At 38.6% G+C, this 27,231-nt stretch overlaps 1 protein-coding gene across 5 annotated transcripts in view; it reads left to right on the forward strand.

Annotated features, from left to right (window-relative positions):
* Positions 1-27,231, forward strand: part of SEC24C (SEC24 homolog C, COPII coat complex component) — a 37,969-nt gene that overhangs the window by 6,050 nt on the left and 4,688 nt on the right. For 2 of the 5 annotated variants that reach the window (XM_066554348.1, XM_066554349.1), the window contains exons 2-22: positions 1,444-1,646; positions 4,598-4,681; positions 7,071-7,212; positions 8,062-8,240; positions 9,449-9,889; positions 11,149-11,279; positions 12,432-12,500; positions 14,214-14,325; positions 15,135-15,262; positions 16,698-16,836; positions 18,770-18,885; positions 20,138-20,262; positions 20,523-20,714; positions 21,731-21,824; positions 23,516-23,632; positions 24,110-24,280; positions 24,657-24,753; positions 25,021-25,166; positions 25,556-25,694; positions 26,496-26,614; positions 26,996-27,175. In XM_066554348.1, the coding sequence (XP_066410445.1) occupies positions 1,472-1,646; positions 4,598-4,681; positions 7,071-7,212; positions 8,062-8,240; positions 9,449-9,889; positions 11,149-11,279; positions 12,432-12,500; positions 14,214-14,325; positions 15,135-15,262; positions 16,698-16,836; positions 18,770-18,885; positions 20,138-20,262; positions 20,523-20,714; positions 21,731-21,824; positions 23,516-23,632; positions 24,110-24,280; positions 24,657-24,753; positions 25,021-25,166; positions 25,556-25,694; positions 26,496-26,614; positions 26,996-27,175 (3,096 nt within the window). In that variant the 5' untranslated portion in view covers positions 1,444-1,471. The remainder of the gene's footprint in view (positions 1-1,443; positions 1,647-4,597; positions 4,682-7,070; positions 7,213-8,061; positions 8,241-9,448; positions 9,890-11,148; positions 11,280-12,431; positions 12,501-14,213; positions 14,326-15,134; positions 15,263-16,697; positions 16,837-18,769; positions 18,886-20,137; positions 20,263-20,522; positions 20,715-21,730; positions 21,825-23,515; positions 23,633-24,109; positions 24,281-24,656; positions 24,754-25,020; positions 25,167-25,555; positions 25,695-26,495; positions 26,615-26,995; positions 27,176-27,231) is intronic. The other 3 variants (XM_066554350.1, XM_066554351.1, XM_066554352.1) reach the window with 3 other exon arrangements.

A 27,231-nucleotide genomic window follows, 5' to 3' on the forward strand; every position in this document is an offset into this window, starting at 1 on the left:
GTGGATGATTCTTACAGAGCTGTAGTTCTTCCAGTGGCTTTGCTGTACAACTGTGGTGTCAGTTGCTGAAATAATTCTTTAGCATCATATTTTTGGTAATGTGAAAAACCAATCGTAGCATTGTTTGGCATGTGCTGATCAGAGCGCTTTGGGCTTTGATACCTGATTGAGTTAAGCTACAGATTCCTGGTCAGGCTTTGCTTCTGGTGGCTGTTGCGCCCCTGTCTCCTCTGTCTTGAAATTTACTTTGTATCTTTAATGCACAAGTTCATCATAGAGTTTGGAGAAAAATGTAAGAGCAGCATTAGTTATTTATTTTACTTTTGCTTTGCATTTTTATATTAACTGATGGTTTTTAGTGAATAATTTAATTGCCCTAAACATATTTCTTTAGTGTTAGTGTAGGTAGTCTCAGCTGAAGAGGCTAACAGTGACATGGAGTGTCTAAAGAAGTGCAGGTGGTGCAAAATATTCTTATGAGGAACACACCATGAGGGAATCTCCTGCCCCTGAAGTAATCTTCTTGCTTCTCCACAAGTGAAAGGCACTGTGGGTTATCTGCCTGCTTCCTGTTGTAAAAATTGCCTCTTTGGTTTGGGGTCTTACAATAACAGTTTTGCTTTTCTTATTATAAAGCTAGTCAGTCTCTTTATACAGTTAGTTAGGGGAGTTGGGAATCTGTTAAGCAAAATTTCTTGCAAAAGTTTGCTAAGAAATGTCTCTCCTGCCTCTGACACTCTTTTTCAGGTGTTATACTTTGGTAAAACTCCTTTAGTGCCATCTTTGCCTGTAATTATTTTCCATTTTTAATACCTTTCCTAGGTGAAAATTTTGCTTTTGGAATATCTTTGTTTTCTGAAACGTATGTATATAGCAAGGACTTTAAATCATCTACTGCTAAAAAAAGGCTACAGCCCCCTATGCTGGTCCTGTTCTAGAGTCCATCAAACACTTCAAGCAGCTGCCTTTGTGGATGGTGAAGCGTGCTGTTTGTAATGAGGAAACATGATCGAGTAAACTAACACAGTGGTGACAGCTGAACTTGTTTGGTGTTATTGAAGTGTTATGTTAAGGGATCACTCATCTATATCATGAAATGTGTTCTCTGTTGGTCTGATTCTGTGAGGTGGAAGTAGTTTGAAAGGTTTCTTGGAAGCTTGATAATAATCTGCTATGGAATGGCAAATGATGGTATTTCTATCTAAGGTGATAATCACAGGTCTAACTAGTATGAAATGCTGACTAGAAAACATAGCTTCTGAAAGTACTGTTTTAAATAGCTCTTGTAAAGCATTTATCTGACTTGCTGTGCAAGAGTAAGTTATCATTAATGTTTTAGCTTCCCAAGTATCTTAAGATCTCTCACTTATTTGAAAACACTAGGGAAGCTGACCAGTTTGGTTTTATATCTGCTTAAAGTCGTTTTTCCCCCCCTTTTTGCAGGTGAGGTTAGGTTGGGGATGTGAATACAATGAGTGTAAACCAGCAAACTCACACGGGGCCTCCTTACGGGCAACCTCAGCCTGGATATCAGGGATTCCAGCAGCCTGCCTACGGGGGACAGTCATTGCCAGGGGCTCCTCAGTCGCAGTACGGAGCTTATAATGGGCCGGTGCCAGGATACCAACAGCCAGTCCCTCCACAAGGTACTGCTCGGGCAACACTTACTGATTGATAACCTGTCAATTATGGCGTGCTTGCAATTTTTGCTGTATGCTTACACAATGTCCTATTGCTGTATACAATATCCTATTGTAAGTCTTCAAGGGTTTTTTTGTGGTAGTGATTATCTTTTTTCCCTGTGTAATTTGCATGATGCTAAAAATCATGTCAGCCCATATTCTGAGGTTATTGTGCTGTTTCTTGTCCAGTTTAGTAGGGTTTACTCTTTTGGTAGGTCATAAAATTAACATGTTGAGAAACAGCCTGCTTTTTTTCTCTATGTCCATGTCCCTGTGTTACTGAAACACCTGACTAGAAGAGTCTTCTATGGTGAGGTTATGTTGAGAGGCAGCAGTTAGGGACTGGAACAGATTTATAATTGAGACTGCCTTACATTATTATATAGAAATATCTGCACTCTATCCTGAAAGATTGACATACAACTCTATGTAAAAAGTGTATTTCAAGCTATTTTCTCTAATGCCTTTAAATTCAATATAAAGTTTGTGGGTGTGGGGTAAGCTAATGTATTCTAGAATTTCACTGATTCTGCAGGATCCTATCCCTTGTTATTTTTGTCAGTTAAAAAAAATAAAAGTAATTCAACTTTTGTTTTCCTGTTTTCAAAAGAAAGTCCGACTCTAATAAAGAACTTTGTGAGTCTTGGTTTTCAATTATGTTGATTGCTTTGGCAAATCAATAGTGTCTTTAACATTTGAAATGTAGAGGAGAAAATACTATTGCTTTGAATGCAAGTATGTCTGCCTTTTCAGATCACAGGAATGAATTCAGTTTTGCTAAAATAAGCACAACATGAACTTGAAAATACTTGTTTACGTTTCAGATGGGTGTTCTAAGGTAATTAGGACTGTGCTGGTCGTGTTAATTGTCTCTATTCCCCCCTGCAAGTACATTTTCAATCTTTTGCAACTTCTCAAATTTTGACTCAGACTCAGTGAGAAGGATAGAGCAATTGAAGTGCCTCTAGTTGTCTTGAAACTAACAGAAGTGGGGCACTGAAATTTGGGTGCTGAATAATTGCACTGTTGGATTTTTGTCTAGAGTTAGTAGAGTAGCATAGTAAAAGAGTTAAGTGGTGTGGTGTGATAGAAAATAGCTTATTCAGATGCTCCATCTTCCTTTTCTTTCCTTAATCCTCTTCCTCCCATGCTCTCAATGAATTTCTTCTAACAGCACTTTTAATCAAAGAGTTTTGAACTAATTTCACAAGGGGTTTGAATTCCTCTGAAAGTAATGAAAATCATCTCTGAGTGGAGGAAGGAAATGCTGCTTCCTGGGAGAGCAGAGGCAGGGCTCAGCCATTGAGAGCTCTGTCTGACTGCTTGCTGTAGCCAGCAACTAAATCCTGTTTTCTGTCCAGTGATTGGACCTGCTTTAGTGAAGGAGAGAAGGGGATTCAAGAAGAACAAAAATTGCCACAGATTTGGAAAAGTTGCATCAGTGCAGCTATTTATAAAAAGAGGCTTTAGTTGTAACCAGTGTGAAGAATGATTAGAGTGTTTGTGAAAAGAAACTGATGAGCATCTTCTATCACATACTTCAAGAATTTTCAGACTTCACAAGCCTGAAAAGCATTGCTTTTTAAGGGAATTAACTTTTTTCTTCTAGATTATTTATGGTTTGCCTTTTTTCATTTTGGGACAGCTCAGTAAGGACATACCTAGATATCTTGATAACGTTCATATAAACCTGTGCTAATTAAAAATGCAGATTTTGTGCCAGTATTGATTAAAAGGTGGTGTGACACTGAGGGCAACAAGGTGGTCTCATTTGAACAACAAAACTGTATAGCACTACTCCAGTAGTATCTCATGTACTTTATTGTTGTTATCAGACAAAGGCCATCCATAGTTTGTGGGGATTTTTTTCCATCTTTTTTTCTGCGACCATCATTCCTGGACTTAGTAGGCTGTATTAAGGAAATCTCAGTTGTCAGGCTGTGCATTTTAGACCTGCTGTTTAGGATTCCTATCTTTAGAAGAAAGAAATGTAAAATTCAGAGCCTTACACAACAGCCAGAGGTTGACCTGTCAGTGGCTGCTGAGTATGAAATCCCTGTGGAAGAAGGAGTCAAACGAATGTCTGTCATTATCAGAGACAGCAGACAGGTTAAAGTAAAAATAGTGACAGTTATCCTTTCCACCACCGCCTCCAACACATTATGTTTACTGCAAGTCTTTGTGGCAAGACCTATTGTTGCTGTACAATAGAAAGGAGAGAGAATTAATTTCAGAGGCAGAAATTTAGGAAACACTGAGGGGTAAAGGGAAAACTGCCAGTGTTATTCTATAATTTCAAAGTAGTTGTCTTCGGGATTTATTTTTAAAATAACAGTAAAATTGCCTGGGGAACCGAGTGGAGAAATGTTAGGAGTCGGTACCATCCTTAGTCAGGGAGTGTTTTGCTACTGATTTATGTGACAAACCCTGACTAACTAAGTGGAATCATGGGAATGCTATGGCAGTGATGATAGCTGATGATAGTCTTTTTGAGGATCAGAAGTGGAGTGCTGTGGTGCTAGCTGAAAATAGCTGCTTCTTGCTATGAGAATATTGAAAGAAGCAGGACAATTTTGCCCCAGTCCTTTAGTCAGTCTATTGGTTTCCTTCAGATGAGGTCATGCAGTTGAAAGTGCAAACACAATTATCTGAATACCAGTGACCATTAGGCTGTAGATTGTTTTATATAGGCTTGCTTTATGAAAATGTTAACACTTGTAATATGTCAAGAGTGCATTTGTAATATGTTGTGCATGGTAGAAGAGAGGGAGTATAGCTTCAAGAGCAAGGTGGTAGATGACATTAATTTTGTGTATGAGATATTTTCTGGACTGCAGACTGTTCTTAGCATTGGAAAGGCTGTCTCTCAGTGCTTTCTCTCAGGCTTTATTTACTGGTGTATTCTGTCTTTCCAGGTTACTTTCCTTCCTTGGGGTTTCCTTCGAAGGGCTCTCCTGTATCTCTCAACTCTGACACTTCTCTTGCACCTAATTTCATAGGTAAATGGTGTCCTTTCTGTGGGAGTGTTTGTCTGTGTTGCTTCTTCTGTGCCAAGTTCCCATTTAATATGGGTACTTATCTCAAAGGTTGGGTACCTGATTGTTTAGGCAGAGGTGGATGGGACATTTCCCAATCTATTTGTAGGCAGCATTCCAGAAGCATAAATAGGAATGAAGAAATAACCCTAGTAGAAATCCCTTATGCATGCAGATTCATAGATAAAACTTGTGACTAATGTTTTCTGAAGTCTGATTTTAAAACCTGAATTGACCCATTCAGGTTTTGTCAGGTGCAATCCTTAGTTTTAAAGAATTCAGTCTCTCCCTTGAGAGGGAAGGTGAGGTTTGAAATGATAGCATTGCAAAGAAGTGAAAAATCTCTGCAAACTACCAGGAGATTGTTACTGGAAGTCATGAGATTTGTGTAACTTGTGCTTTCATTTAGGGGGAAAAAACAAGTCTTTAACTTCCTTGGCTATACTTTGAATCCAAGGTATATGTTAGGAACAATTATTTTTCCTAAAGTTGTGACTTGAAGAATGAAGTATCTTTTTGCAACTAGCAATCAAAATGTAAGAAATGCTACAAGAGACCATATTGTACTTTTCCTTTTATCAAACTAGTGGTATTTTGGAAGAGCTATTTCTAGAGGTGTTGATTTGTTTAGAAGGGTGTCAAAAGACAACCATATAGGCTCAGGCTTTGAGGAAAATCACAGGCATTTCCCATTTTGCTGTAACGAGTAAGAACATCACAAAGATGTTGAGGATTTGTCAAGAATAATGAATCTTAGGCTAATAAACCACTAGATACCTATACCTATTCTGGTGATTTCTTTTTCAGTGACTGTTTGAGCAGTCTGTAGTAAGTGTGATAGAAGTATATTTATGATGAGAACTAGAAAAAAATACTTACAAAGCTTTTCCTGAAGCACATATTTGTCAAATGGTATGCCTGTTAAATTTGGGGGTGGGGGAATTTAACTTAATGTATATTAGAAAAGTGTGTAGGGTCCCTCCAGAAATTGGATTAAATATGCCTTCAAAGACAAAAGATAAGACGACCAAACTATTCACATGTACTATCAAAGGAATGCATTGGAAAATAGATGAGAGGTATCACAAAAGAAATTCAAAAGAAATAACATACATTCAAAAGAAATAACATAGTTGGAGATCAGGAACTGCTTAGCTAGAGGAACAGTGAGATGAAGGTGCTGTAACAGTAGTTTAGAAAATATGAGATTAATGAGATAAAAGTATATAAAAATAATAAATGTCTTTAGGAGTAATTAAATCCTGTCTCAAAATGAAGAACAGGAGGATGTTTAGTAATAAATAAAGAAACCCAAGAAAAATTATCAGTTATTCATACAAGGTCTAGTTAACTCCTTCCTTGAATTTTCATTCCCAGGTTTGCTAAGAATTGGATGTAGTAGATAAGATAAAATATATGAGTTAAAACCTCATGCTTTAGGGTATATATGGTACTGTAGAATTGAGAAATGGCTCCCCTTATTTCCTATTTTGTAATGATTTCTCACAAGAAGGTTGCAGAATCCCTTTGAAACTTGCCATGCCAGTCACTGTCAGAGTGACACAAGAATGTGTATGTGTGGGCCTGGTCTCACAGGGCACTTTTAGTCATCTGTACTTAATGATACCCTATATGTGAAATAGGTTCCCTGGTGGTTAACAGTCATGGTCAATTGTTCTAATTACCAGCATTGTTAATATAGTTTTATTAAAAGGGACGTTTATATGCTCTTTTTTGGAAGTAAAAACTGCAGTTGGTCTGCTAGTATTGTATCCAACATTTTGTGGTCTGTGGAAAGACTGGTTTCTGAGGCAAATATATTTGGTCTGTGACTGAACCAGCTCAGTCTGAAAGAAAGATGGGAAAGTATTTGTGTTAGCCTCCAAGCTTGAGAGGCTGGAAAGAATGGTCTGTGGTGGCCCCCATTATGCTATATATAAATGCAGTAGGCCTTGTAGATTTTGAAAATGGAATCTGCTTGCATAGCCTGCTTACCTTTGAGGCAGGGAAAACTGACTTGTAATGGACATTAGATTCCACTGAATACTCTTGGTTTAGATAAAAATAATTGGACTTGGAGGGGAAAGGATTCAGTACCTTACTGATGAGATTTTTTTTTTTCTTCATAAAAGATGAAGCTGTCTTTTGAAAACCATCCACAGCACATATTTTCTGCTTGATCTGTGTGGAGATGGTAACTAGTGACACTGACTAAAAATATTTGTACATAAATTATTTGTTACTCATGGACTATTGTTATAGCAATTCTGCACTTGAATTTTTCATGGCAGTTGGTTCAAGCCCTTGTTTCTATAATTTGTGATGTTTTAATATTTTTTCCTTATGTTTGTAGGTTCATTAAGAGCCCCACCAACATCTGGAGCTCCTCCTCCAGCCTCTGGAGCATCTCATCCTTCTGGCCATGTGGCATACAGTCAGTTTGAACATGGAGATGTGCAGAATGGAATTCCAGCCTCAGCAGCCCCAATGCAGAGGTGCATATGAGAAGAGTGAATTGTAACAAATTCCCACCTTGGCATACTCATGCTAGGTCTAGACTTTTTAGATCTAAATCAAACTAAGCACTTCAGGGTTTTGCAGGACATTGACTTTTTTCCTTGTTATTGTTTTGGAGCAATGTTTTGCCACAGGGGTATTCATCAGACAGTGAGTATATCTGGAGATGAAAAACTTGTGAAAGGATGTGAGCAGATGTCAATGATGAAAACCTCTTCTCCTCCTAAGACATTCTTTGTGGTTTTGGTTTTCCTCTAAAAAAAATCAGTTGCATCCACCCAACTGTAGTATTTGTTCCTCGGCAGTGTGAAATGATCTCTGGAGCTTGTGTCAGTCTTTACTGAATAATTTCTTAGTATTGATTCTGGGCCCTCTTCTGTCCTTATGGATCCCTGAGTTACTGTCATCTAAAGCTCTTCAACATCTTTTCCAGAAAGATACTGCCATTACCTCTGTGGTGAAAGTGGCAATAGTCCTGGAGAGTTCAAATGTTTTGAGTGGCACAACATTTTTACATAGCTGTGCAGGCCTTACTGTTGCTCACCCTATAGACTCTATGCAGTGTTTCTGATTTGTTGTGTAAACTGAAATGGAATTAATAAAAATACAGAATTTGTATTTTAAGAGCTAATAGATTTATTTGTTTGGAGAAAGGGATTCAGATACAGGCAGAATATGTAATTTTTTTCCAAAACTGAGCTACAGTGTTTCATGTAAATATCTGAGACCCAGATAGTGTTTATGTGCTAGAAGAATTTTAAAAGGCACGGGGAATTGTAACTTCTTCTATAATGAGGAATCACTCAGTTTGTCATCTTTCCTCTCAGGCCACCTGCTTCTCAGCCGTTTCTGCCAGGCTCAGCACCCACGCCTGTCAGCCAGATATCTACGTTCCAGCAATATGGGCCCCCTCCAGGCAGCGTGCAGCAGCTCAGGAATCACATGGCAGGGATGACAATTGGCTCTACTGCAGCCTCTGCTCCTCCTCCAGCTGGACTGGGCTATGGTAAGGTTTCCTGACTACTGAAGTGTGCTATTGATTTTCATTTTTGCTAGTATTTCATAAAAGATTTTTCTTGTCAGTGATTCATTACCATATATATGGTTGTGGGAATTCTCTGGGTGTTGATGTCTGCCATAGTAAGCAGTATTTTTCTTAACTAATAAGGTCATAATTGGGGAAAACAGGACTGAGACTATTGCAGGGAACAGTGCTGGCACTGCTGGACGTGGATAACAAAGGAGAGTAATAGCATTGGTCGTCGACTAGGTGAATCTTGTGAAACACTGAAGAGTCTACCCCTAAGTCACCTGTTGGAAAGTCTACATGTCTTGCCACTGTTGTATGACAGCCCAGTCAAAAAAAAAAAAGGGCCCTGTAAATGTAAATCACAGGGCTGAAAATACTCTGAATGATTGGGTATGGGGCTCTGCTAGAAGTCAAGAAGACACTCACTTAAACAGTAGAAACTGAACTGAGATACTTTTTGTTCTATGGTATTAGTTCTACAGTCTCATTGCTGTAGATTAGGGGACTTTTTAAATTGATGACTAGAGTTTTGGTTTTATTATGTGTAAACTGGTTTGACTATTTAAAAATTGTTTTGCTAAAGTACTTTTTAACAAGCATCTTGTAAGACAGATTTTATAGGAAAATTAGGAGTAGGTAGGGGATACAGATTTCCTTGGCCTTTTGGTAGCACATTTGTCAAAATTATTCTCAGAAATAGTACAGTGCTACATACAAATGGTGCTAGTTTCATGCTATTAAAACCACAAAGCTCAAAACCATTCTTGATCTACAGGCTCCCACTGAGTGTGGGGTTTAAGACAGAAACTTAGTTCAGAAAATCTATGGATAGACTTGTGGTGGTTCATGTTTTGCATATTCCTGGCTTTGTCCTTTTTTTTCTGGCCCTGAATCCTGAAATATATTCTGATTATGTAAAATAAGTAGCTCAGACTTTGAGAGAGAAAGCAATGAAAGAACTATTGAGTTTCAGATCCACTGAAGGAATTTCAGCTCTCTGATCAATCTAGGAGAATGGTCATTTAGGATTTATCTCTGCCAGTACTGATAAGTTCATCTGAAGATGAGAAAGTGGTAGATTTACTCAGGTGATCTGGAGCGAATGGGTTTTTCTTGCATCTTAATTGTCTTGAGGATAGAAGAAAATGATGTTATATCTTTTTTTTTCTTACCGGCTCCCCCAGCATCGGTTCCTCCAGTCTCAGGAAGCGTCAGTGCAACGGGATCTGGTCTCTACACACCTTACAGTGCGAGCCAAGGACCCCCTCTTCCCAGTGTGTCCCAGGCTCTTCCTGTGGCACAGCCTCCATTTCCTGGTCAGACAATACCAACTCAGCGCCTGCCTGCTCAAGTTCCTGGTTTTACCCCACCTCCTCCTTCTACAGGGGTTGGACCTTCCTCTTACCCTCCTACCACAGGTGCTCCAAGGCCACCTGCCATGCCAGGCCCACCACTGCCTGGGCAGACAGTTGCTGGACCACCATCCTCCCAGCCTAATCATGTTTCCTCACCACCACCTCCATCAGCTATGGCGGGGCTGCACCCTGGGCCTCCCATGAGTGGTCTTCATGGACCACCTCCTCCCACTCATCCTCCTCAGCCAGGATACCAAATGCAGCAGAATGGTGAGTATTCCTAGTATAGGAATTTTAAGTTAAGTATTCTCTGCATGCTGAGAACTAGATTTCACGTTGTCACCTATGGGCTCCTGGCTGCACATTAAAACTTCCTTCTTGTTTCCCTGTGCTCGTGTCTGAGATAATAATTGTGTGTCATTCTAAGATATTTTATAATACAGGTTTTAATCAGATTAATGTAACTAAAAAAATTCTAGCTTACTTGGCCAAAAAGGTGTTTAGCAATTAGTGCCATAATACTACCAGAATTTGTGATCAGAATTTTATTATGGACTCCAATTTGTTGTCTGCAACTTCACCTGTTCAAAAATAGACATTGGAAATAGTGAAAAGCCTTATTTTATATTTTTAAAATTTGTGGCCACTGTGCATATGCAATGTGTGTGAAAGGAGTTGTTAAACGTTGAAAAAGGAGTTGCTGTGTTTTCTCCTTAAATTTGCATAATCATATTTTTCTCCCTTGTAGAACCTTGCACATCTTAAAAGTAAGACCAGTTAAGCTTTCTGAATTAAAACCAGTTTTGGCTGGTTTTTAATCACTAACACTTAGAGATAGCTGGGATAAAATAATCATGTGCACTGAGAATTCCATCCCTCATGCAGCTTTGCACAGCTGGACAGGTAAATTACTTTAAAAATCTGTTAAAATTCCTATGAACTGTAAAAATAATAATGGGTTAAATCATGTTCTTTGTAAGTGATTGGAATGGTGTAAAATAATATGAAATGGCTTCAGGTAGTTACAAAACAAAAGAGAAAATCACACTGTAGCCTATTACTGTAGTTTCAAACAAGCCAAAACCACCCAAGGGAACTCCTTGCATATCTTTAATTTGAAGAATTAGGGGTCATCCACTCACTTATTTGGCTGTTCTGTCTGTACTTTCCATTAGACAGTTCTTCAGGTAAATATTCATAGTGCTTGATCTTAATGTGCATTATAATCAACAATTACAAACTCTAAAACTACTTACAGTAGTGTGCTGGTTTGGGCTGAGGTGGAGCTGATAGAGTTCAGACTAAAAGCCTCTGTTTCCTTAAGTCTAGTTTTGTGGATTGTTGATAGAGATATACCAGTCTAAGCTGAAACACTGTGATAAATATGTTTAATCATAATTAACTGAAAAGCACCTGACTTTAATTTTCTTGAGGTTTTTTTTTTTAATAGTGGCAGGAAATGGAAGTGCCAAATGAAGAAATGCCTAGTATTAAGGCACTGTTTGATTTTTTGTTCTTTTCTTGCTAAGGTTCCTTTGGACAGATGAGGGGTCCCCAGCCAAACTATGGAGGAGCCTATCCAGGAGCACCAAATTATGGAAGTCCCCCTGGACCACCACCTCCACCGAAACGCTTGGATCCAGATTCCATTCCTAGCCCTGTAAGCTTACTTGTTCTTACCAGTGTCAACTCTTCTGTAGTGTCTTTGCATAGGACAACTGACAAAGAGCAAAGCTGAAAACAGGTTTCTCATTCCAAGGAACATCAGTCTTTTTTCCTGCTTGTGTTTCTCTCTCCTTCCCACCTTCAGTCTTCTGTGATGAATAAGCCCAGAGGCAGTATTTTTCTTGGTGACTAAAGAATGGCACTGCATATGGAAATCACTGCTCTAATTCCTCAGGTCTTTTTTGTACTGTGTTATCTTTTGAGGATCCTTGAGGGCTTTGATTAAACATGTTTCTCCATTTCTGGATTCTTACATAATGACTTTCCAAGGTGAACTAATTCCGGGTTTTGAGGTGACAGTCTGTGAACTGTGTGATTTATGTTTAAAGTATGGTTAGTAGGAGGTGATTGTAGTGCTTTTCCTATAATCTGTCAAAAAGCTGGTTTGTGTTTTTTTGGGTCATGAAGTCATGATGCTACATCAGTCAAATATGGACAGCTTTTCAAACTGGGATTGTCTTTCAGAGTGGAGGTTCTGAGACAGGATAAGCAGTTATATGTAATGGTTACCAACATTGAGTAGTATTACGCCTGGTGGTATTGTTGCCACTAGTCAGTGCTGTTCCTTCTACTGCTCTTGATGCTGTTTCAAAACTATGAAATAATATAGTCTTAAGTTAGATCAGAACTGATGTTATTCAGAAGGTACTTCTATTTAAAAAAGATTTACCTATTTAGATTCCAGGTTTATGTAAAGCTTACTACTGGATTTTTTTCATAGAATATAAGTCTTTAATTGCTTGTCTGCCTCTCTTCCACTAAATGAAATCTCAAATGGCTTGTGTCAGTTGCCTTCATGTTAGCATGTTCTTAAAGCATAAATCCTCAGTTTCTAACCAAAATTAGCAGGTGAGCCACTGCCTTCATTAGCAAGGTGTTCAGAGCCAAGCCCAATATCCTGGCAAGACTGGTTTTGGGATCAGTGTATGCTGCAGAAGCTGATGTCCTGTTGCATGAACCAGTATCTAAATCTATCTAATTCCAGTGCTACAGGTTTGGGTAGAGAGAAGTAACACTGTTACTTTTTGGTTTATTATTCTCTCTTTTTTTTTTTTTTTACACTCTTTATTTCTTATTAAAAAAAAAGCAACTTAATGAGCTGCCACCCCAGCAGAAACCCAGGCACAGAATAGACCCAGATGCAATTCCTAGTCCAGTAAGTGCTGTATATATGTCAATTGTAGACTGTGTGTTGGTGACCATCTGTGCATGCCTGAAACCTGAACTTCACCTTGCTAACCCTCCATCATTAATCTTTTACCCTTTCCTTGCTGTCTTCTGCTTGCCTTATCAAAATGAGTAACATTACACCACATGAGGCTGTTAAAATCTACTGTGATGAATGGTGAGGCAATAGAAAGCAGTGTTTCAGAAACAGATCATGAAGAATGTCTCCCCTTCACTTTGTCTGAGCTTTAGGCTATTGCCTTCACCAGATTCCAGCTGGCATTTTCAATGTGAGCCAGTTGTGTAGTTGCCCATACAACCTGTGTCTCGTGTCAGTATGCACACAGCATGAGCTGTTGTAGCCATGTTTTCTACTGTGTTGTGATCAGAATTTGATTACTGTTCTTGCTGATATACCAGTACTGGGCCAGTGCTCTGGAGTTCTAAAATTGCAGATGAACTGGAGTTTTTTTAATGTTAATTCCTGATACAAATCTTCTAGTATGAGGCATGGGGAGCTATAAACATTCTCTCATTATCTGTGCTCATGCATAACCATTAAATTTTGAATTTGAAAATTTAATGTTTATGTTGGACAATCTTTTCTAAAGAAAGAAAAAAGCAGCTACCTTTTGGATTGGAAGACAAAAAAAAACTTTTGGTTTTTGTTACCCTGTGTCACTGCTTCCTCATGTAGTCAAAGTTCATAATTTCACAGGTACCAGTGGTGAGATCACCGTCAGTCAGCCTGTAGACTTTTGTAATGGGACTACATTTATTCTAGAGTAGTCACTGAAGCTATGGGAGGCTCTCTGCTTGCAATCTATAGTGAGAGGATGGAAGTTCTGCCACGCAAACTTCTGAATCTCAGAATTTGCTCTAGGCAAAGGCAGGTGTATTTGATGGCAAAATAAGAGCAGAAGAATGATTGCTAGCTTTAATTCTTTCATTCAGTCGCCACTGAGGAAATGTAGTTCGAACTGTGTACAGCTACAAAGGTCAGTGAATATTTTAGTTAAGGCAAACTATTTAATACATTTCTGTTATCTTAAGCAAATTTGCACTTGTGAAGAATTTGAAATACCAAGAAATTTACGATTTTTACAGGCTTTGAAGTTTGATTCATTGACAAGTCTATTGAAATTTCACTTTCCACATTTGTAGAAGTCAAATCACAAACCCTTGAGCACCACAAAGTAATGAAGACTTCCACCTTGCAAGCCATCTGTCTTTAGGCCAGAGTTACAGTGGTTAGAAATAAAGGCATACTATGGAAACAGTGGGACCATAATGGAAAGAAAAGGCCAGGTTACCTGTAGGACTTCAGCTTGAGGATTACAGAAGCTTCTAATTCTTACTTGACTAGAACTGTACAGGGGAATACCTAAAAAAAATTCCTTTCTTGGTCTGAGTTTGGCTTTTTTGAGTTCAGGTCAGACTTTAAAACACAAAATATTCTGCTACTAAGAATAATACTTGGGGAAAAATACTATTTGCAGCTTGTAATTTATCGTTAGTCAATAAGTACTATTTGAAATCAAACTGAGAGGTGACTGCTTGACAAAATTTACTTGCTCTTCTATTTTTAGAGATAGTAATGTTTGCCTCAGGTCCCCTTTTTACTGCCTTAGAGATTTTTTATTTTACTTATTTTACTTTGAAACCAAGCCTCCATGTAATAACATGGTATTTTCCATCACAGATTCAAGTGATTGAAGATGACAGAAATAACCGTGGGTCAGAACCATTTGTCACTGGAGTGAGAGGGCAGGTCCCACCTCTTGTTACTACAAATTTCTTGGTCAAGGATCAAGGTAAACTATTTTTATTTTCCTAAACAAACAAACAAAACACAGAGTCAGTGACAAAACTGTGTCTTTAAAGGAAACGTGTGTTTTACCAACAGAAGCTTAGTTTCAAGTCCTGTGTTGATTTGATCTCAGTTTAGATTCTCCTGATTGTTTGGTAGCTAGTAACCAATTTGCAGGTAAAAGATGTTTTCCAAGGCAGATACCTAGGACCAGCATTAGCAGAGATACCAGAAAGCAGCAAATGAGGCCTCTACTGTAGAGCTTTATAAAAAATGTTTAAGAACTGAAATCTACTAGCAACATCATTAGAATTGGACTGGCAACTGTATTTTTTAAAATGGAGAGGGATGTAAATAGGTCTGAGGGCTCTGTAGAGAAAAGATATTTCATCTTTTAATTGCTGACACTTCTTTTGAGCTTTAAAGTTCCAGAAAAAACTTCAGAATCGGATTCCATAATCAAGTATTTTACTCTTCAGCCCAAATTACAAAACAAAACAGTAGAAATGTTTAAGTAGAGGTTTCTGTCTACGTTATGTTTTAGTCTCTGAATATATGAAACAGAAATGCTTTTTTATAGCTTTAGGTTGACAGAGAGTCAAGTTCATTTGTTTTAAGATCTTTTATTATATATAGTTAATAATGAGGAGGTATTTTATTGGGAATTCAAGCTTTCCATAGATTAAAACAATATTTAGCTAAGCTCATAGTGTGTGTGGCTTAACGACACAACTTAAGGTATCTTTGTTTCTGTTCTTGAATATGAACTGAATTTGTACTGAAATTTTTGGGGCTTTTTTATTTGTTCCCCAGGTAATGCAAGCCCCCGCTACATCAGATGCACATCTTACAATATTCCCTGCACGTCTGACATGGCCAAACAATCCCAAGTTCCTCTGGCTGCCGTCATAAAGCCGCTGGCTACTCTGCCACCGGAGGAGGTGAGAGCCGTGCTGGGGTTATGTGTGCCATGGGCACGCTCAGGTGTCAGCATTTAACAGATTTGTTTAGAAGCATATTGAGGTGAAGAAGTCCAGGTAAACATTGATTCTCCAACAGGCGTGTGATAGCAGAAGCTTCTGCTTCTGTAAAGCAGAAGAATGTTGTGTTCCAAACATTTAGTATTTTGACTGCCATGATAATTTCAGCTTTTTTGCAGTAGCTGTCAAGCACTGTGACTAAGTGACCAAAATACTAGGGTGGTCACAGAGGCGTACACTTCCAGCTGATCTAAGTTTCTTTCTTAGTCTAAAGTATTTAAATGGTTCTAATCATAGGTATTAAGTCTTTTCTAGAATGCCAGGTTGTGAAATTGGATGAGAATGTATGGAACAGCACTGCTTTGGCTGTCTTATATGCATGTACATGCACAGCACTGTGTGGGATGACAGCACAACACTAAGTACTGAGCACTGCTGAGCTGCACTTGTATTTCTGCCCTTTCTCTCTCAGCACTTACTTCCTTCTAGTTGTAATGTGTGGCCGTTGAGCCTTTTACCCACTCATGTTTGGTTGCTGAGAATATGAAAGCTCAGAGATTTTTACAGTTTGACATTTTTTAAAGTAGGCTGAATACTCTGGCTGTTGTGTAATGTTAGCCTGCTTGGAGCAGTGACATGAAGACAAACAGGCTTGTTAAATTTGAATACATAGGTCCGCAGTGTTCTGTGCCCTGTTAAACCTAAGTGTAGCATCTGCTGAGGAGAGCACTTTCCTCTGGTCTTTTAAGGGTGTTTTTCTCCTGTTGCATTTCATTTGTGTTCCTAAACTATGGTTTGAATTTTAAAAACTGGTTTATGATAAAACTGATCTGTGGCTGAAGTTTAAAAAGTCCACAATAGGAGAATAAGGTCTTATTGATAACTTGGAGGCTTGTAGAGTTACACATTTTTAGAGACACTTTACAAATAATAGTTGTTTGGTCTCCTGGTGTATTTATACTTCGAACAAACACTTGTAGTGTCCAGAAAAAAAAGGCTATGATTAGAAAATTGCCCTGGAGACCAGTCAGCTTCTAGTATTTGGAAGTTCTTAGTGGCAAGGGCAGACTCACTGTAGAGGGGCCCTTCCAACAGATGAGGACTCAGCTGTTCAGAGTAACAACACTGTAAATAGAGCTAAAGCTTTACATAGCTAGGTGGGATAGCCCATTAATGACTCTAGCCCTCAAAATACTGCTGTGCTAGAGCTTGAATTGAAAAGCACTTAAATACTTGTTCAGGCTTCCCACATCCCCTACACTCTATCCCACAGCTGCCAAATGCTAAATCCTATGCAGTGTACAGGGAGATAGCAATGACCACACAATGCAAAGCTTAAAACGTTCTCATCAGCATGAGACCTTTCTTTTCATGTTTTTTTCTCTTGCTTCCACAGACCCTTCCTTATTTGGTAGACCACGGAGAATCCGGTCCTGTCCGATGCAATAGGTGCAAAGCTTACATGTGCCCTTTTATGCAATTCATTGAAGGTGGAAGGAGGTTCCAGTGTTGTTTCTGCAGCTGTGTCACTGAGGGTAAGGTTTCTTCTGGAAATGCCTCTCTGGGCTCTACTGGAAAGGTCTTTGAACAAGATGCAAGCAAATAAGTCTTGATCATGTTATGATCATTTATAATGAATACTGTGATTTAGTATGTGTCTAGTCTTGTAAAAAATTATTGGAAGGCATGTTCAGTGTTCAGTTCTGAAATTGTGTTCAAAAAGGTGCTTATGTGTTGTAGTATTGCAGCAAATTTTTAATATGAGGTATTTGTAGCATAATGCCTGGTGGTTTAAAAGTCTATTGTATTTTCTTAGGGTATTTTGAAAGTACAGGGTTTTTTAACAGGCTGAGATATAGGTCTAGTCAGTAGCATGTGTTAGGATTATTTTTTTTCTCACAAAGCCTTTTTTTGTCTCACTAACACTCCTTTGAGATGAGATTGCAGTTAAATCTGCTACAGCTGAATAAGAGTGTTCAGTACAGGCCAGTTAATATTAGTTGCTTTTCTAAATTAGTACAAAACATGCTTCCTTTTAAGCAGAAGTCACAATGAGCTGCTCATAGCATGACATTTGTAGATTTGTTTTGAAGGCATAGAGGAAACTAAGGTACAACAAACCTTATGATGATGTTTTCAATGTTCCATTTGGTAGCACTGATGACGTTTAATGGACTGTTCTTACCACCTCAGTTATGCTGTACAACTGTTGGTACTAACCAAAATGGGAATTAGAAATGGCCAACTTTAAAAACCAATTTTGTCTGGTGATTTTCTGCCTGCATACACTCCCTGTCCTGCTCACTCAGCAGCTGTAAGAAGGGCTGTACCTGTAACAATTGAGCAGAGGCAGAAAAGGGAGGGATGCTGAGGCACTGCTGATGAAAGCAATACTGTGAAAACACAAGGTAGCTGTACCTAAAACCTAATAACAATTTTTGTTTTCTCTGCAAATACCATGAGGTATTTCTTCTTTGCAAGTACCAAATTAACTTGTATGGGATGTGTACTTGGAGACTAGAGTGATAAAAGCTTATATATAATCTTAATGATATCACTTTGTTTTCTTTTGAACTTTTGAAACTTGGAATGTTTAGAATAGTTTAAATGTGGTGAATAATGTCATTCCAGGTAATCTCATTTTAATCTCCTCTGGGGCTGTATAGACAGCTATATAGAGCTATATAGACAGCTATGGCTGGAATAAATTTTGTCACCCGAGCAGTTCTGCAGGAGGGAGTGTCTGTCATGGTAGTTCTTGGGGCATAAGGGAAATGCTTTGTTTCTACAGCTGAGTTTTGTAGGCAAAAATTTAGCTTAACTCCCATTTTATTTTCTTATGCCGTGTACCAGCACAAAAGTACTGGGTTCTGGGCTTGTGGTTGCACTTCTGTTCCTCCTTAATCCACTGTAAGAAGGACTTTGTCTATTCTGATAAAAAGATTATGGGAGTCTCTGCACACGAGAGTGCCTGGAGGCTTCACTCTTGTGCAGCACAGGAAGAGAAGGAAAAACTAATTTATATAGCAAAATAAGGAGCTCAGTCTTTTAGTAAGCCTGACTTGAGTCAGTAATGCTGTAGCCTGTAGTTTGCCTCAAACTCACTTTTAAGTAATTTATTACTACTTATATGGGACAGTTATATTTTTCCTTTGGATTAGATCCTTCAGAATAATCCTAAAACTGTATTGTAGTGATGTTTCTGATATGAAATGGAAAGGAGATTCAACAAAAATATAACAGTAACTATACTGTGTGCTGTCTGATGCATGAGACAAACTGGAATAAGTTTGTATTGTTTTGCTTTTATGATATTCTTAAATTGTATTTTTAATACTTGTGGGCTAATCCAGAGTGCTAGTTCACTTTCCTGGAGTTTTGTTTGAAACAGTTGTTGTCATGTTGGCACCCTAGTTCCAGTGTTTATTATGGGCATATCACTGAGTTTAAGGATTTTTCCTTTCCCAGTTCCACCTCACTACTTCCAACATTTGGATCATACTGGAAAGCGAGTAGATTTCTATGACCGACCTGAGTTATCACTGGGGTCATACGAGTTTCTAGCAACAGTTGACTATTGCAAGGTACAGTAGTATGTTTTTATTGCTGTATTTATTTTGCTTTTAAGTAAAAAGACTATTTTCTTCAAAGTAAGAAAGACATTGATTGTCTGGGGCTGATTTCTAGCTGGCAGAGATAATTAACAGCATTAATCCAGCGCACTTGATTGTGAAAAATAACATGCTTGTTTGCTTACTTACAAAATCAGTAAGGTCCTGATCACACATGACATAATATAATTTAATAGCTATCTCTGTATTTTTTTTTTCTGGAGCTATATAAGCAGCTGTAGCTGCACTTACCTTAGGAATTCTACAGAAGGCATTTCCTTGGCAGAAAAGGGAATTGTAGGAAAGGTTCAATGCAAGTACAGTAGTAACTATGCAATGTGCCACCTGTTCCACAAGGCAGACCTTACCTATTGAACTGCAATGTCAAATCTTGCCATAGTGGTTAGAAGCACAAGAAAAGTGTGGAAATATATATTTCATAGCTGGTTTGCTTTTAAATTAAAGGCTTAAATAATAATTAACTTCTAAGGAATAGGGAAACTATGTGAAAGGTATTTATTAAAGCAACTTATATCTCTGCTGAAATATTACGATGAGAAAATAGATGCCTAAATGTTGCAAGTTAATACTGGTTGCCTTCTAATGCCTCTGCTTTACTTTGAGTTAAGCAAAAGTCCAATTATTTTCTAACAGCATATGAACTTCAAAGAAGATGTGATCTTCACAGCTTTTTTGAAAGTTCTTATGTTTTGCTTTTGTTCTGAGTGCTTGTTCCAGTATGACCTATAGACTTCAGAAAACTACTGACTAAAAGAAGTTTTTCATTTCCAAAGAAAGCCTGATTTTTAAGAAGGAAAAGGTTGTAATCCTTGGAGAGGAAAATATTTTACTTTACGTTGATGGAATCACCTATGATAAGTCTGGTGAGGGTCCAAAGTTTTGAGAACTGGCAGAAATCTTCCCTGTCTACTTTTCCAATCTAGCTGAGTCATGTAAATGGATTATTTAGTTGTAACTGTTCTCTGATCAATGGTAAAGTCAGTTTAGGGCATTTAGTACCAGTCCATTTCAAATATAGTATGATACCACGTCTGTTAGTTGGAAAAGGATAGGAGAGAGAGCTTAAGAAACAACTGCTGCTCATGCTTACAGAGGTACATGAAAGCAGCTAAGTTTTGACAAGCATTGATTTGTCTGTGTTAGGGAGCTCTTACATGAGCTGCATTACATGGTAATAGTGTGATTTCTTCCCTCTCTTTCACAGAATAACAAGTTCCCTAGTCCACCTGCTTTCATTTTTATGATTGATGTGTCTTACAATGCTGTGAAGAGTGGCTTAGTGAGGCTAATATGTGAAGAATTAAAGTCACTCCTAGATTATCTGCCCAGGTAGGTATATTGTAAACTACTGTAGTCAATGCAAATGGGAGATGCTGTTATTTTTTCTCTTTAAAAAATGCTAGAAGTTTAAAAATTACTTGATAATCCTGTCAAGCTTTTCTTCAGAAAAAGGCCAAGCAGAACATCTTTTTTGAAACCCTTCTTGGTGAAAATAAATTCTGCTTCCTTTCATTTTTCCCTTAATGTGTTGGTTATATGTAATGGTTTATCTATCTTCTTGGTTGTGAAGGCAAGTATATCTCTTACAGGGAAGGGAACATGGAGGAATCAGCCATTCGAGTAGGCTTTGTCACCTACAACAGAGTTTTACACTTCTATAACGTGAAGAGCTCACTGGCACAGCCGCAAATGATGGTGGTCTCAGATGTGGCAGATATGTTTGTGCCACTCCTTGATGGTTTTCTGGTGAATGTCAATGAGTCCAGGACAGTTATTGCCAGGTAATATCAATTGATTTACAATGTGTGTGGTAAAATACTTGTTTGGTAGATTCAAATGTTACATGCTTAATTGTCATGTCAAGTGACTCCATGTACTTTAATTTATTATACTCTTTGAGATTAAGCTGGCACAGGAGGATGGGGAAATTGAAGGGCTAAGGGATTATTTGGTTCATAGTCCAGCTTGGCAGAAAGTGTATATAAGGGCATTTAGTGCAGAAGGGCATTTCTGGAGAGAAAAAAAAGGAAAAACAAACAAAATCCAAGACAAAAAAAGCCCCACCTAAAATAAAGCCGCAACAAAACACAACCAGGATGATGCAGAGTGAAAGCTGTAAGAATACTGAATCACTGTCTTTAATTCAGCTGCTTAAATAACTGCAAACTGAGACAACAGGGGTGTCCAGTTTTGGTTCTGTAGAGAAAAAAAAAAGTGGGATAGAGAAGATAAAATCTGAAAGGAAAGAAGGAAGTTAGCAAAGTTTTGGCAAACTGTTTACTGTGGTACTTGAAGTGTAATTAATCTATGGTGTGTAGCTAACTACATGTTAGGAAATAGAACTGGAATTGCATGTTTTTAGAGAAAATTTCTAGCCTTTTTAATGCATTAAACAAGCCTAAATACAAGACTGTGGATTACACCTATTAATCTTTGAGTAGTACACAAGATGCTTTGCAGAGGCCAAATGTCACTAGTATTTCCTAAGAATTTACTTACCTATGTACATTGGAATATATTAAAAGATAAAAAATACAGAAGAGCTGTGGAATTGGCATCAGTTGAGGCTATACAGAAGACACTGAGGATATAGATGAGAGAAGCCAATGGAGAACAATGCAGCATTTTTTCCACAGATGAGATGCCAAATACTGTAAAAGTTACGCAAATTTACAGACATGTTAGGGGCTTCTGTTTAAACCACCTCAATCCTATAAATCATCAACTACAGCTGTGTGGCTTTTCTTATTAAATAGGATCTTGAATTGCTCTTTTTTTTTTCCTTGTTCTTTGCTAGTTTGCTGGATCAGATTCCAGAAATGTTTGCAGACACGAGAGAAACAGAAACTGTTTTTGCACCTGTGATTCAAGCAGGGCTGGAGGCGCTGAAGGTTAGTGAATGCATTTTTATGACAAATTATTTTCAGCCAAGTACTCTGAAGTTTATATTCTGCTAACATACACTATTAAGGCAATTCTAAAGATTTTGTAAGCTCCTTGTACTAGATGCACTACATGTAGGGAGTACTTGGCTCATTCTTGAAGTGCATGAACCTTCTGTTTTGTGCACCTATCTATATGTTCTTTACCCAATTCTTTTTTAACAAATTTTTTTCAAAGTGCAAGAACATGGCTTACTCACAGTTGTCTGTCTGAGTTTTGCTTTAAACAGTTCATAGAACCTATGGGGAAAAAAAACCAACCCTCCAGCATTGTAAAACCACTGCTGAAGTCTGTTAAATCTCATGGAGGTGTTCCATAGTTTGGTGTCTTTTTAATCCTGTGCTCTGGTAGAATCTTAAATAAAAGGAGAGAATATCACCTCTTGAAGTTGCCTGCAGCAATGTGCTAAACAAGCAAACTTTTCTTGAAGTTCTTCCATTCCAGTACTTCATCCAGACAGTATTACATGCATGGTTTAACTCTGATTTGTATCTACTGATCAAATTGACTGCCTGTATGACCTCACCCCAAACTAGTGACACAGCTCTATTTGTCTGTCACATCGGTCAGCGAATCATTTTAGTTGGAAGAGACTTTTATGATAAGTCCAACCTTTAACCCAGTACTGCTAAGTCCTCCACTAAACCATGTTCCTAACATCTTTCAAATACCTCCAGGGATGCTAACTCCACCCCTTCCTTGGGCAGCCTGTTCCAGGGCTTGACAACCATTTCCATGAAGAAGTTTTTCCCAGTATCTAATCTAAAACTCCCCTGCTGCAATTTGAAGCTATTTCCTATTGTCCTATCTCATATTACATGGGAGAAAATGCTGACTCCCACCTGACTACAGTCTCCTTTCAGGTAGTTGTAGAGAGCCAGAAGATCTCCCCTGAGCCTCCCCAACCTGAGTTGTCTCACTCACTGCTCAAGCAAGAATTGTGCTCCAGACCCTTAACCAGCTCCACAGCCCTTCTCTGAACATGCCACAGCATCTCAGTGTCCTTGTAATGAAGGGCCCAAACATCAGGTGTAGCCTCACCAGTGCTGAGTACAGGGGGAATGATCCTTTAAAGTCTCTCTTAAACTCAGTTTTTGTTACAATTGTTCAATCAAGAAGTAGTAAAAATTGCTCATTGACTTTTTACATACTGCATGTGTCAGAGAAAATAACCTATTAAACATTAGCTAGTGTTGGCATAGGGTGTTGATTTAAAATTACTGATCTGTTGAAGCTCAGATTACAAAATTCTTTGCCATTTCTGTGACTTTTTTCCACAAATCCAGTAACTGCAAATCAGGGAAGAAGACACTGCAACACGTTTGCACAAAACCTTTTGTTATCTGGGTCCTGCTTACTCTGTATCCTTGGAGAAAGTCCTTTTCTCCCTGCTGTGGAATTAGCACAAATCCAGTAGAACTCAGTAGAGACTTGCTCTTCTGTAACTGACCAGTAATTTGTGCTCCCTCTGTTGGACACCAGTCACATAACCAAGTGACAGTGAGCCTGTGTGTTGGTAGAATCACCCTGACATTAAAAGAGTGATGAGGTTGCTTGAATGTTTGTTCTTGAATCACAGCTTCCCTTACAATTTTTGTAGATCTTTCTGACCTCTGTTACTGCACTCACTTTCCTGCAGGCAGCTGAGTGTGCTGGCAAGCTCTTCATTTTCCACACCTCTCTGCCCATTGCAGAGGCTCCAGGGAAGTTAAAGAACAGGGATGATAGGAAACTGATCAACACAGATAAGGAGAAGGTAATAATGGTTTGCATAATCTTTACATAAGGGTGTATATTATGCTTTTTATGGAATAAAATAACTGAAACATTATTAAAAAAATTACAAGGATAGCACATTCTGTAACTGTCCCAGCTAATATCTTTTAACATTCCACTTTTGTCTTCTGTTCCCAAGCAGGGCTATGGAGACTTGACATCATAAGGACAGCTCTAGTCTAAGAGCAAGAAGAGTTAGCTCTAGATTATTACACAGGGTAAAATACCAATATCTGTGTTAAAGTAAATGTGCTGAATTTACAATTAAAGCAAAATGTGTAGTAATTTTCATAATAATTAACAGTTCTTCAAAGGCAGAGTCAGGGAGAACTTAGATGATTCTATTTCCCCTGAAGAAAGACTTAAAGTATAAGAGTATTGACTGGGATTATAAACTGGATCTCACTTTCCTTTTCCTGGACAAACTTCTGATGTCATCTCTGATTTCCTTTCTTAGACTTTGTTTCAACCACAGACGAGCTTTTACAACAACTTGGCCAAGGACTGTGTGGCCCAGGGCTGCTGTGTGGATCTATTCCTGTTTCCAAACCAATATTTGGATGTGGCCACGCTGGGTGTGGTACCTTACCAGACAGGAGGCTCCATTTATAAGTATGCCTATTTCCAGGTAGGAGTGACATTGACTCAGACTGCTGAAGTAAGAATTATTGTTTAGCTGAGAGTTATTTTTTTCATAGTGGGAACCATAGTGAAGAAGTACTTCTTTGGAAGTTAATGGCTACTTAAATTTCAAGATAATCAGCAAAATTATGTGCTAGCTTTGTGTCTTTATACAAACATCTCTGTCAATAACAAAAGCCAACAGGAAGAGCTAGGCTGTTACCTCTTAGCACAATATTTTATTAGCAGGCCAGTGAGCCTGATATCGGTGACTTTTAAAGTAAGACCACAGGAGGTAGTATCTGGTTTTACATTACTTTATGGTTTATGAAGCCAGTCTGATTTATGAAAGTGTGAAACTTCAATTACTGCTTGCCTTCTAGCTGGAGACAGACCAGTACAGATTCCTGAACGACTTGAGAAGGGACGTCCAGAAAGAAGTGGGATTTGATGCCGTAATGAGAGTGCGCACAAGCACAGGTGGGTGTTAGCAGGGAGGAATCTTAATGAATTGGCCACTTCAAGCATGTCTCATGGGAAGAAAGAAATCTTCCTGGAATTTAAAGCACATGGTGACTAGACTATCCCAAAAGCTCTGCTAAAGCTTTGGAATTCTAAGACTTTTGTTGAGACTGCAAAGATCCCTGCTGAAATCGGTCAGGATAACCTGGTGTCAGGGTCAAAAGGCTGACTATGTTGTTATTGTGTTGAAAATGGTGGTTCATGTTGGGTTTTTCCCTCTTTTAGGTATTAGAGCAACGGACTTTTTTGGAGCTTTCTATATGAGCAACACAACTGATGTAGAGATGGCAGGTCTGGACTGTGATAAAACAATAACAGTGGAATTCAAGCATGATGATAAATTGAGTGAAGATAGTGGTGCACTGCTTCAGGTGAGAGGGGAGGCTTTGTAGAAGACGTGAGTTGGTAATTGAACTGAACTATTAGACACTTCTTCAAGGAATTTTTGGTTCTTTCTTTCTGCATCTAACCATACCCCTCCAGCATACTTGTTTTTAGGGTGACCTAGACTGCTTCAAACCACAGTCCTGTCTTCTAAGACCAAGTCCCTTAATACAGCTGCTAAAATTGCTGCTTGTTACTTTTCATTGACCCTGATTCTTAGCATGTACTTCTAGCTTATTGTCCAAGTCTTTTATATAGTCACCTTACTTGTTTTTGCATCTGAGTCCTAGCTTTTAATAAAGTATATTCTAACCCTGCCCTTCTTATTGTAAGAGGACCTTATTTCTGTATCTCCTGGCATTTTTGTCTCCTGCAGTGTGCTCTGCTGTATACAAGTTGTGCAGGACAGCGACGGCTCCGCATTCACAATCTCTCCTTAAACTGCTGCACGCAGCTTGCTGACCTCTATCGGAACTGTGAGACTGACACCCTCATCAACTACTTGGCTAAGTATGGTAAGGGTAAATATGGAAACGAGAATTGCAGTCTTTAACTACTGCTAAAATGCCTGTTTTGTCACCCAGTGACACCTGTTTTTCCTCCTGCTTCAAATGTCAGGTGGCAGTTCTGATAATTCAGTCAGTTATGGGAAAGAGCATAAAGCTGTGATGATTGTATTGCTGCTTAGGATGAAAGGTACAGATGAAGGGTGTAGGCTTATTCTTCATACAAATTATTTTCCAAATGTTTTTAATAACATTTTTGTATTGCCAGCTGTCTGAGTTCATCCTTGTATTTGTTTTTGGGCTGTTCTAGTTAATTCCTTAACTGTTGCAGAATTTTGCTTTCACAATAGGAAATGGTGGCCCTTGTTCATATGAGTTAAATGTCATACACTGTACCCTATTTACCCTTTCTAGCTTGCAGTAAAAGCCTAGAAATCCAACAGAGATTGAGAGTTGTGTATGTTTATTGCCATTAAAATGAAGGAAATAGTCAATTTTCAGACCATTAATGGAACATGGTCAGTCTATAAAAGGAGTTTTTATAGAACGCCATACTTTGAATTATCATAAGTATATTTTAAGTACAAAGGAGATAGAGAGTTCAAGATTATGTAATAAAAGGGATTAAATGAGCTTCTTCATATTCTCAGTAGGAATTTATCATCATTTTCCTACAAGTTTGAAGCGGGAAGAATAAAGGCTTCCATAAACAATAGTTGTTTAGATTTCCTTTGTGGAAGTAGTGTTGGGGTTTTGGTGTTCTTGAGCAATCGCTTGACAGCAGTCCGTCTCTTTCCTCTCTCGGTGCAGCATATCGTGGAGTCCTGAGTAGTCCAGTGAAGACTGTACGAGATGCACTGATCAACCAGTGTGCCCAGATCCTAGCCTGCTATCGAAAGAACTGTGCCAGTCCCTCTTCTGCTGGCCAGGTAAACTCCAGGGCTTTCACTTGAATCTCAGGCTTGGAAATTAAAAAGTGATGACAGCTTCTTCTTAGCCTGCTCAAAAAAGGTCAATTCCTTTCCTCAGCAGAAATGTGCAAAGAGGAGACTCAGGAAACTAGATACACTACTACAAGTAAAATTATAGTTGAGAATGGCTTCTTGGACATCTGTCTGGAGCCCAGGGAGCACTGCCTGCCTCAGGGAAAGGTTTTATGTTTCTTTTGCAGTCCATGATATAAGTAGACTATCAGCTTTTACTCCTCATGGCTGTACCACACTTTGTTGGTTCATGCAAGTCTCTTTTTGTCAAACATAAGCTTATTCAGTGAGACAGCTGACCAGCTTCTGTCTGCTTGTGACTTTTAGCTCATCCTCCCCGAATGCATGAAGCTGCTTCCTGTGTACTTGAACTGTGTGTTGAAGAGTGACGTTCTTCAGCCCGGCCCAGAGGTCACAACGGATGACCGTGCCTACATCCGTCACTTAGTGACATCCATGGACGTGGCTGAAACTAATGTTTTCTTTTATCCCAGGCTTTTGCCTCTGGTGAGTAATTCAAGATCTGCTTAGCACTTGAGGCTTGCTCTTGTCTCACTGACTCA

Source organism: Molothrus aeneus, chromosome 8 (genome assembly GCF_037042795.1).
Source record: "Molothrus aeneus isolate 106 chromosome 8, BPBGC_Maene_1.0, whole genome shotgun sequence".
In the NCBI taxonomy this organism is placed as follows: domain Eukaryota; kingdom Metazoa; phylum Chordata; class Aves; order Passeriformes; family Icteridae; genus Molothrus; species Molothrus aeneus.